This window comes from Scylla paramamosain, chromosome 40, assembly GCF_035594125.1.
Source record: "Scylla paramamosain isolate STU-SP2022 chromosome 40, ASM3559412v1, whole genome shotgun sequence".
NCBI classification, from domain to species: domain Eukaryota; kingdom Metazoa; phylum Arthropoda; class Malacostraca; order Decapoda; family Portunidae; genus Scylla; species Scylla paramamosain.
Window position 1 is genome coordinate 11,288,032 of NC_087190.1, and position 11,072 is coordinate 11,299,103.

Consider the following 11,072-nt stretch of genomic DNA (forward strand, 5'->3'; position numbering starts at 1 on the left):
TTGTGGGAGTTAATTAGGTAGTGGGCTTCTGGAATGGACTGTCCTGTCAGGTTCTTAACTTTTTTTCCAGAAGAATTCCGTGATATGGAAGCTTGCAGCGATGTTTTGTAGAGTTTTGCTCCAGCTTTCGTTGGAATTTATAATAAGAGCTTCGGATAGATAAGTTGTTATGGTTTTATAGGTTAAGAAGTGGTGTGGTGTCCAGCCGTAAACTGTTGAGTGGTGTTTTATTGCGTTAAATTGAGAGATTATTTTTTGTGTGCGATAGCTGAGGTTGGGGTGTGGTAGAGGGCGCAGGTGCATGCAAGAAATGTGTGCGTCTATTGAAGTTTCAGTGATTTTGTGGCAGTATGTGATTGGTGTGTCTATTACTTCGAGGGCAATGTTGTCTAGGTTATTGTGTTTAGTATTGTTGTCATTGCTTTCTTGGAACAGGCTCCACCTCGCTCTTTTAAAGTCAGGTCTGAGGGGGTATTGGTACATAAATGGGTGAAGACGAAATAGTAAGGTTGACGAAATATTAAGGTAAATTGGGATGCGGTCACTTGTTGTTGGAGGTCCCTGTGCAATCTGAATGTCGTGACGAGTTTTGTAATTTGTGAGTATTAAGTCAGGATTTGTTCCTCTGCGATGGGTGAAAAAATTAAGAAAATGAGAGCCAATATGTTGAGTCGTCTTGTTTTTAATCAATGTGTTAAGCGGAGTGCCTTGTGTATTTTTTTTTTTTCTCTAACCAAGGATACTCCATCACTGGTTAAGGTCGGCAATTAAGTAAACTGGGATGTTTCTCCGGAAGAGTCTGGTGAAGTCTGGGATTGGAATGTAAGGGCTTAAAACTGTCACTGCGCTGCTTGTGTCCTGCTTCTCTCCTTCTTGTCTGTTGTCCTTGTTACGAGCCACACGTTAGAGTTGGAGTCAAAACACTTTCAAACATAATTTTCTTGGCTGTTAGAGGTACATGTGCATCCTTCAGTAGTGGACATAATGCTCCTGTTCATTTAGTATATTGCACTATTCTATCGGTTATTTCTTGTTTATTATTTCCTTTTGTTGTAAATACACTTCCTAAGTATTTCACTTCTTCGACGTCTTTGACTCTGCTTCCCTGTATTTCCACCACGAAGTCTTCTTATTCCCCTCTACAGAATTTCATTATTTATTTGTTTTTCCACCTTCATCTTTAAACGTGCATTTGTCAGTACCTCGTGAATGTCAACAGTGGTCCTTCCAAGTCTTGCCTGTCGTCACTCCATACGGCTGTATCATCCGCGTATCCCATTGTGTCTCCTTCTCCTGGTTGTCTATGTCCCCTTTTGTAACACTTCATTACTGCATCCATGTCATCCATCGTCTTTCCTTAACTTATTATATTTTTATTGATTTTCTTTTCTTTAAGTGTATTTTGCATTTAGTTATTTACTTTCTATATCTATTTCTATATTTTTTTTTGTTCGCCTATTCTTAATTTATTATATTTTTGTTGTTTTTTTCTTTTGGTGTATACTCTTTTAATATCTATTTTCTATATTCTCTATCTGTTTCTACATTTTTTCCTTTTCTCAATTTATTATATTTTTATTGATTTTTTTTTCTTTCAGTACATCTTAAGATTACTCTTAATAGGTATCTATTTTCTATATCTATTTCTATTTTTTTCTTTTCTTTATTTAATTTTTACTGACATTTTTTTTCTTTTAGTATATCTTAAGTTCACTCTTCATATTTATTTAATAAATCTATTTATATAGATTTTTTGTTTTCTTAATTTATTATAATTTTATTGATTTTTCTTTCTATTTTCTTAATATACATTTTCTATATCTATATCTTTTCTTTGTTTTAATTTATTTAATGAAATTTTATTTTATTGTATCTTAAGTTTACTCTTAGTATCTATTTTCTATATCTATATTTTTTTTTCGACTTTTCTTAATGTTTTATATTTTTAGTGATTTTTTCAATAGCTGTGTCTTAGTTTATTCTTAATATTTATTTTATATATCTATATATTTTTTTTCTTTTCTTAATCTATTATTTTTTTTATCGTTTTTTTCTTTTAGTGCATCTTAAGGTTGGTTACTCTTAATATCTACTTTCTGTATCTGTTTGTACATATATTTCTTTTCTTTTCTTGATTTATTATATTTTTATTAATTTTTATTTTTTTTGTGTATCTTAAATTTACTCTTAATATCTATTTACTATACATCTATTTCTTTTTTTTTTTCATCTTTTCTTGAATTATTATATTTTTTGTTGATTTTTTTCTTTTGGTATACCTTAAGTTTATATCTATTTTCTATATCTATATCTATTTCTACATGTTTTTTTTTCTTTTCTTAATTTATTTTCTATATTTTTTTTCTTTTTTGATTTGTTTATTATATTTATTTATTTATTTTTATTTTAGTGTATCTTAAGGTCACTGTTAATATATATTTTGTCTATTTTTTTTTCTTTTCTAAATTTATTTGATTTTTATTGTTTTTTTTCTTTTAGTGCATCATAATGTTATTCTTAATATCTATTTTCTATATCTATATTTTCTTTTCCTTTATTTTTTTCTTTTTATTGACTTTTGTGTTATTATATTGGCAGCATAACGTAGACATAACACTGCAAGTCATCACCTAACACTGCCATTACGTCACTCATCACTGCTCATCACATTTTCTCTCTTCTTATTTTATTTTTATTGATTTTTCGATGTACCTTAAATTTACTCTTATGATCTATTTTCTATATATCTATTTTTTTCGTGTTTTTCTTAAATTATTATATTTTTATTGATTTTTCTTTTTGTGTATCTCAAGTTTACTCTTAATATCTATTTTCTATATCTATTTCTATATTTTTTTCTTTTCTTAATTTATTATATTTTTACTGATTTTTTTTCTTTTAGTGTATCTTAAACTTACTCTTAATATCTATTTCCTATATATTTTTTTCTTTTTTTTTCTTTTAGTGCATCTTAATGTTACTCTTAACGTCTATATTTTTTTTTCGTCCTTTTTAATTTATTTGAATTTTATTGTTTTTTTTTTCTTAGTGCATCTTAAGGTTAATATCTATTTTCTATATCTATTTCTACATCTTTTTTTTCTTTTCTTAATTTATTATATTTTTACTGATTTTTTTTCTTTTAGTGTATCTTAAATTTACTCTTAATATCTATTTTCTATATATTTTTTTTTATTTATTTATTTTTCTCTTAGTGCGTCTTAATGTTACTCTTAACGTTTATATATGTATATATATTTTTTTTCGTCCTTTTTAATTATTTGATTTTTATTGTTTGTTTTTTTCTTTTAGTGCATCTTAAGGTTACTCTTAATATCTATTTTCTATATCTATTTCTACATCTTTTTTTTCTTTTCTTAATTTATTATATTTTTACTGATTTTCTTTCTTTTAGTGTATCTTAAATTTACTCTTAATATCTATTTTCTATATATTTTTTTTCTTTTTTTTTTCTTTTAGTGCATCTTAATGTTACTCTTAACGTCTATATTTTTTTTTTCGTCTTTTAATTTATTTGATTTTTATTATTTTTTTTCTTTAGTGCATCTTAAGGTTACTCTTAATATCTATTTTCTATATCTATTTCTACATCTTTTTTTTCTTTTCTTAATTTATTATATTTTTACTGATTTTTTCTTTTAGTGTATCTTAAATTTACTCTTAATATCTATTTTTCTTATATATTTTTTTCTTTTTATTTATTTATTTTTTATTTTTTTTTTGTTGTTTTAGTTCATCTTAATGTTACTCTTAACGTCTATATATTTTTTTCGTCTTTTCTTAATTTATTTGATTTTTTTTTTTTTCTTTTAGTGCACCTTAAGGCTACTCTTAATATCTATGTTCTACATCTATTTCTTTTTTTTTCTTTCTCATCTTTTTTTCTTTTTATTGACTTTTCTGTTGTTATATCAGGGCATCATAACAGCAACACAACATTCCAAGCCATCACCTAACACTGCCATCACTATTCACTAATCCATTTTTTCTATCTTTTCTTATTTAATTCACTCATTCAGTCTTTTTTTTCGATTTTTTGTTTTTTATTTTTTTCCAGAATTTTTGAACGATTTCTTTAAAACCAAACGCTATTTTCTTCCAGCGCAAAGGCCGCTTATTGCGTTCCTCGTCTCGTTTTCTGTCCCGTCCTGCGTGTTCTTCCTGTCCTTTCTCTTCCTTTTCTCCCTCTTCCTGTTCCCTCCTCTCTTCCTCCTGTTCTCTTCTCATCCTTTCCATCTTTTCCTCCTGTCTTATTCCCTCCACCTCTTGCTGCTTCCTCCTTTCCTCCTCCAGGTGTTGCCTCAATTTTTCCTCCAATTCCTGCTGGCGTCTCACTCTCTCCTCGCCGCGTCTCTTTATCCCCTCTCTCTTCCTTCTCTGCCTCACTGCCTTCAACGTCCTCTGCAGCCTCCTTCTCCCTCCATCCCACCTCCCTTCTTCTTCCTCCTGTTTACTGCTTTCATTTCCTTCCTCCTCCTCCTCCTGGTACTCTTCTACTCTCCTTCTCTTCCTTTCCTCTTCTTCTGTCTCCTCTGTTTGTCGCTTCCTTCTCATCCTCTCCTGTTCTTTTTCTCGCCTGATGTTCTCTTGCTTCTTCTCCTCCTCTTCCCTTCTAAGCCTCTCTTTCTCTCTCTCTTCTTCCTCTCGTCTAACCTTTTCTTTCTCCTTCTCTTCTTCTTCTCGCCTAATCCTTTCCTTCTCTTGGTGTTTAACTCTCTCTTTCTCCCGCTCTTCCTCTTCTTTCCTCCTCCTGCTTTCCTCTTTCTCCTTCTCCTCCTCCATCTCCCTCTTTCGTTCGTTCGCCTTTCTCTGTTCCTCATGTCGCCGTCTTCTCATCCTCACCTCTTCATCTTGTTGTCTCTTTCTCTCTTCCTCTCTTCGCTTCTTCCTTCTCTCCCTTGCATTCTGCTTACCCACTGGTTTCTCCGCTTTCCAGTTCTTCTCCTCCTCCTTCTCCTCCTCCTCCTGCTCTTCCTTCTCTGATGTTCTTTTATTCTTCCTCTTCCTCTCCCATGCTCTCTCTTTCTTTATTTCCTCCTTGTCTTTGCGGGGCCCCGTCTCCTGTTTCTTTCTTTCCTCCCAGTCCATTTGCCTTTCTTCTTCCTTCCCCACCTTTTCCTCCTCCTCCTCCTCCTCCTCCCCTTCTTCCTCCTCCTCTTCTGCTGTTTTCTTGCTCCACTTTCTCTCCCATGTATTTTCGTTCATCTGATTCTTATCTTTTCGGTGCCTTCTCTCATTCTTTTTCTTCTTTTCCCAGTCCTTCCCCCTCTCTTCATCCTCCCAGTACTTCGCCCTTTCTTCCGCCTGCTCCTCCTCTTCTTCCTTTTCTTTCTCCTCATTCTCCTCCTCCTCCTCCTCCTCCTCCTCCGGTGCTTCGCTGCTCTGCTTCTTTCTCTGCCTTTTCTTTTTCTTCTTCCGTTTATCGTCCTTTTCCCACCACCGGTCTTCCTCTTTACGCTGCCGCTGCCTTCCATCCTCTTCCTTCCACGCCTTTTCCTGCTGCTCTTCTCGTTTCCACTCCTCCTTCTTCTCCTGCCTTTCCTGTGGCTCCCCGCCGGCCTCCTTCTGGCGGCAGAGCGTCTCGTACGCCGCCTGCAGCTGCTGGAATCGCACGGTTGCAGCAGCTGCGTCCCCCGGGTTCTTGTCGGGGTGCAATTCGAGGGCCTTTCGTCGATAGGCCCGCTTGATCTCCTCCACGGGAGCGTCGCGAGCCACGCCGAGCATAGCGTGAATACTTCCGGCAAAAGGGGGACTCATCCTTGCTTTTGCCGTAGTATTCCGCTGTTAATTTACTTCTAGTCGCTTTTTCTTGCTGATAGATGTTTCTCCCTGATGATACTACACGCGATATGCTTTCCGAGTACGATTTACACTTGACAATTAAGACGCTGTTACGACAGGGGAGATGTTGCTCCTACGCTCTCTCTCTGATGACTGATTTCAGGGTACTCATACTGGCCTTTTTATACGGAGGCAGTGGATCACGATCAGGAGCTGACCAATCAGATTGTCGGAAGACAGCCAATCAGATGCTACAATTTGAGGTACATGAACCACAGTGACCGTTATTCTGGCCAATCACCTGCGAGGAAAGGCAAGACAGGAGGAATGTGAGGAAGTGCGGAAACTCCCTTGAGAGTGGAGTTAAAAGTGAAGAAGATCAAAACAGGGCAGACTCACCACGTGGAGACATCAGACACGAGGAACACAATGAACAGTGAAACATACACCATTAATGTAGAGGCGGCGCAACGTAAGGGCTGCTGATATGAAAGATTATTTTTTTTTTATCTTGACAAAATTGATGCAGTGAGGATTCTGACGAAAGCGAAACTCAAGTGTTCTAGTGAACATCATGCTGCGTGAGGGTATTCTTGACAGTGACAAAATTAATGTAGTGATCATTTTAGCGAAATTGAGCGTCGGTGGTGTAGTGAACATCATGACGTGCTGGTGTGAGAGAAAGCGAAGAGAACAACTGAAGAAGAAAGAGGCATGGCAAGAAGAGGAAGGAAGGCAGCGGCGGCACAGAGAGGAGGACCAGTGGTGGAGGAAGACAGTGCACACAAAAATCAAACTAATATCTAAACCCAACAAAATAACTACAGACCCATTGAACTTTAGACCTGTATCATCACTAGAAGTACCGGGTAAAATATTCGAAAAAAAATAATCAACATTAGAACCAGAACCTACCTAGTATCAAATAACAAACCACCACAGGGGCAACACGGGTTTCGCCAACATCGCTCTACGGATACCGCCCCACCAATCTGATTAATCTATAATTTTTGACCATGTGATGCAATGAACTTTGGTTACGAGTTCACAAACTTTACAGCTGCTTGTTTTGTGGATGAAGATCAAATCAAGTATATGAAAGAGGTCCAAAACTTTTATAATTGAAATCATAAACCAAGTTCCAATGAGGTTACGAGAAAATGTAGACATTCTTCTCTTGGTGAAATGTTTTCATCCATCTATTGCCACATCTCTGACAAAGGAGTCTCTTGCCCCTATTGGTGCAAGGTTTAGGTCTGCATTTGAGGATGTGGATGATCTTGAAAATTAATGGATTAACCTTAGACTTCACCAATGGCCCAAGAGTTGCCTGGATAATGTAATAGAGTTTTGGGGCGAAGTGACTGAAAGGAAAAACTGCAGGAGAGAAAAGTTTCCCAAATGTTTCAGGCCTTGCAGTGACATTATCATCTCCCCCTTTTTCAAATGCCTCAGTGGAAAGAATCTTTTCACAGATAAATGCTGTTCACTCAAAACTGAGAAATCGCCTTTCTGTGAGATCAGTTGAGGCATTACTGCAAATTAGATGGGGACTGTCTCGTTACTTTGAGTCATGTCAGTTTTGAACATACTGATGACATGCTTAAAAAATTCAATGCCAAGAGTTCAGGGGAAGAGGAAGAGAAAGATCAAATAATTGCTCTTTAGTTGTTTTAAATGAAAGGGACAGAAGGTATTTGTAGTTGATGCACTGTCCTAAAGGAAGGAGCTTTTTTTTTTTTTTTATATAGTCATTGTGCAGGAAAAAAAATATGGAGCACGGAATATTCTTTGTTTTCTTATGCTATTAAATATAAAGTGTTAACTCTGTATTTTCCCACTTCTGAGTATTTTTTTTATTTTTCCAAAAAAAAAAAAAAAAAAAAAAATATATATATATATATATATATATATATATATATATATATATATATATATATATATATATATATATATATATATATATATATATATACACACACACACACACACACACACACACGTTTGCTGTTCAAAATTAATTTGAATTTTAATGGGATTTTCCTTATACTTTGAGGGATTCTGTGGAATAAAAAGAAAGAAAAAAAAATCAGTAATATATGGGACTTAATATTTGTGGCAACACTGCTCCCCAGGTGAGGGGCTGAGTCATCCCAGGACGTCTGCGGACTACCGGCAGCGTGAGACGGGTTATTAGAGCGTTTACTGCTGCGCCCTGAGTCGTGGTGATGCCTGGATCCAGGTCCCTCCCACGAGGGGAACTAGACAGGTGTCAGCCTTGCAAGTAAACACCATGCGGTACAGACAGGGGATGCGAGGAGAATGTATTACTGACACAGTACTGAAGAAAAACAATAAATCATAGATACATTAAATAATCACATTAAAACAGCATGACGATCTGCCCGTCATCTTTTACCGTTCTACTTTCCTTCGTCACTTAACCCAACCTATTATCTTCCCCTTATTTCTTCTTATTTCCCCCCCCCCTACTATCTCTCTCCCCATAAACGTAACGTAAACAGATGTTTTTCGAGGCGATGTTTGTTTTGATCATTACTAGAAGTTGGAGCCTCTGGTAACGCTGGCTTAAGTAGCTGCTGGGCCTCTCCAGTGTAGCTTACCAGTGCATATATTTCTTGCAAATATCACAAGTTCTTATCCTCTTTTCCTAGTATTACCTCCTAAATCGTATATTAAAAATTATTTAACAATACAACAACATTTAGTAGGGCGTAATAGTAATATGATCATATTAAAGAATTTGGATGGAGTCGTGAACTCATTTCACCAGCTGATGAAAACGTCACTACCTGTCATCCCTTATTTCATCTCATCTGCTACGCCTCCTTGGTTAAAAACTAATAATTCTCACATACGCATAGGGTGTGTGGAGTTTATCACCAAAGAGAAATATTAGATAATATTAAAATAGCATTACCATTTCCATCAGAGGGCTAGGCTTGCTTCTATTAGGCTAGGTTTAGATTAATTAAATTAATCTAATTGCTGATCCTTTCAATGGGCAGATCATGACTAAAAAAATACATAAAAAAAAAAAATCATATGTTTGGTAAGAAATAAATAATCACTTTAAATCTCACCCATGAGAAATATTAGATAATATTGAAATAACATTACCGTTTCCATCAGAGGACTAGGCTTGCTTCAGTTAGGCTAGGTTGTCATTAAATCAATTCATTAATTTTATTGTTATTCCTTTTAATAAATAGATCACGATTAAAAAAATAAAAGAAAAGAATAAAAAAATTACTGAGAAACAAGTAGTCTCAAAATCAATAGGCTAGGGCTATTTCCATAAAACCCGAAACATTTCAATCTAACAATGTATGGCTTCAAATATTCGACAAAAACTAGATTATAAGACTACTGATGATGCGTTATATACATTCATAATGGCAAATAATGACCGTGCTTGCTCTGGTTGAGGTATCAGCCCCATAGACTTTCACACACGCGTTTGAGCAAAGATAACAGAGGGTGTGGCGCACAAGCTACACCCGCACAGACACTTGCACACGATAACGGGGCGTCAAGAATATCGTGGTGTGTGTGTGTACGTGTGTGTGTGTGTGTGTCACTACTCCAAGACACGTCACCTTTCCCCCTTCCCTCCCATCCCCGCACACTCAAATCCTCAAGAATACCGTGGTGTGTGTGTGTGTGTGTGTGTGTGTGTGTGTGTGCTAACTGTGGTCATAGGATAGGATAGGATAGGATAGGAAAGTGGGAGGAAATATTAGGGTAAATAGTAAAAGAGAAAGTGGGTGGGAAGAGAAGTGTGAAAGAAAGTAAGAGATAAAAAGAGTGTGGGCTTGCTTGACCACACAGCTATTTTTAATATACATTGGATGGTAGCCGCTTGTTTCTCTTGTTTGACTAATATTTTATTTTTGTTTTTGTATTTGCTGCTGGTGACATTTTACTAATTTTAGTCTTTTCTTTCCCAGGTGAAATGGTGAACAAACGAGCTGAAGGTAAGTGCTGCAGGAACAGGTGAGTACAGCAGGAACAGGTAGGTGCAACAGGAACAGAACAGGTAAGTGCAATGTAAACAGGTAGTAAATAAGTTTTTTTTTTTTTTTGACAGAACCACAGCTATCCTATGTAAAAAATGAAAAATAAAAGATGTCCGTAGACAAAAACCCAACTAAAAAGGCCCCTAACAGCTCGACTGTCAAAAAAGGTAAGAGTTTTACTATGGTATCTCATTTTTTCTTGTATTCCTCTTGCTTTCTTCTTCTAATTGCTTTTAATGTTAATATTCTCTTCTCTCTTCTTTCTCTTCTTTCTTCTTTTTTTTCTTTCTTCTTTTCTTGTTTCTTACTTTCTTCTTTCTTCATCTTATTTCTTCGTTTCTTTTTTTTTTTTTTTAGGTTATAGTATTCTAATCACTACTTCTTCTTTTACAGGTTAATACACAACAAAGAGTCCCCTTCACCCAGCACCACCGGTGAGTACTATCCCAGGCAAGTTATTTACATATTTACAGTAATGTTGTGTTGTGTTGTTATATGTTATGTTGTGATGTGTTGTTTATTTGTTAAACTTCACGTCATGGCACGGGTCAGCGCTGCCGTGGCTCCCTGTCGCACCGCTGGGTGGAGTCACGTGCGGACTCCACCCACTCTTCCCCTCGCCGGCACCAACTGGGTGCCGACGACTCAGGGCGAGGTGCAACTCCCTCCCCACACCCGCTGCTGGGCTAGCGAGGTCTTACCAGTGGCAAACCCCTCGACGGCGAGCTCTTGGTAGGGGAGCAGCTCTACCCTACAGCTCACCGCCGACTCAGGGCGCGGAGTGCGGGGAGAGAGGAGCCCAGCTGCCCGGCCCGTGTGAAGTATGTTGCGGGTGTATTGTAGTGTAGTGCATGTTTAGTGTAAGCTTTAGCTGGTGTATATCGGTACTGGTGGTGGTGCATGCAATACCTCGCTGCTTTTAGGGAACCAGCTGTGTTTATTTACCCTTTGCCTTGTTAGTTCATGGTAGTGTTCTTCATCGGTATGTTGTATTGTTTGCCAGGTTTTGACTGTTTTATTATAGATGGAAATGTTAAATGGTGTTATATTATACTTCTCATGTAATTCCTTAATTGTCATTACTTGATTTTCATTGCAGTGTATAAATCTTAACCCTTTATTTATTACCATTTGTATTTTTGTTTTTTGTGATTTAGATAGTACACATAGAGGGATGGGGGATACTCGATCACAGGTAGTAAGAGTGTTTTCACTAGTGTAGCCTTGAGC

At 36.3% G+C, this 11,072-nt stretch overlaps 1 protein-coding gene across 1 annotated transcript; it reads right to left on the reverse strand.

Annotated features, from left to right (window-relative positions):
• Positions 1-4,002: 4,002 nt before the first annotated feature.
• Positions 4,003-7,467, reverse strand: LOC135092423 (golgin subfamily A member 6-like protein 22). Its single transcript, XM_063990901.1, has one exon. The coding sequence runs from the start codon at positions 5,776-5,778 to the stop codon at positions 4,033-4,035; it is 1,746 nt and encodes a 581-aa protein (XP_063846971.1). The 5' UTR covers positions 5,779-7,467; the 3' UTR covers positions 4,003-4,032.
• Positions 7,468-11,072: the final 3,605 nt, after the last annotated feature.

Excerpts from the sequence above, each read along its gene's own strand:
- LOC135092423 (XM_063990901.1), bottom strand. The coding sequence starts at position 5,778 with ATGAGTCCCCCTTTTGCCGGAAGTATTCACGCTATGCTCGGCGTGGCT.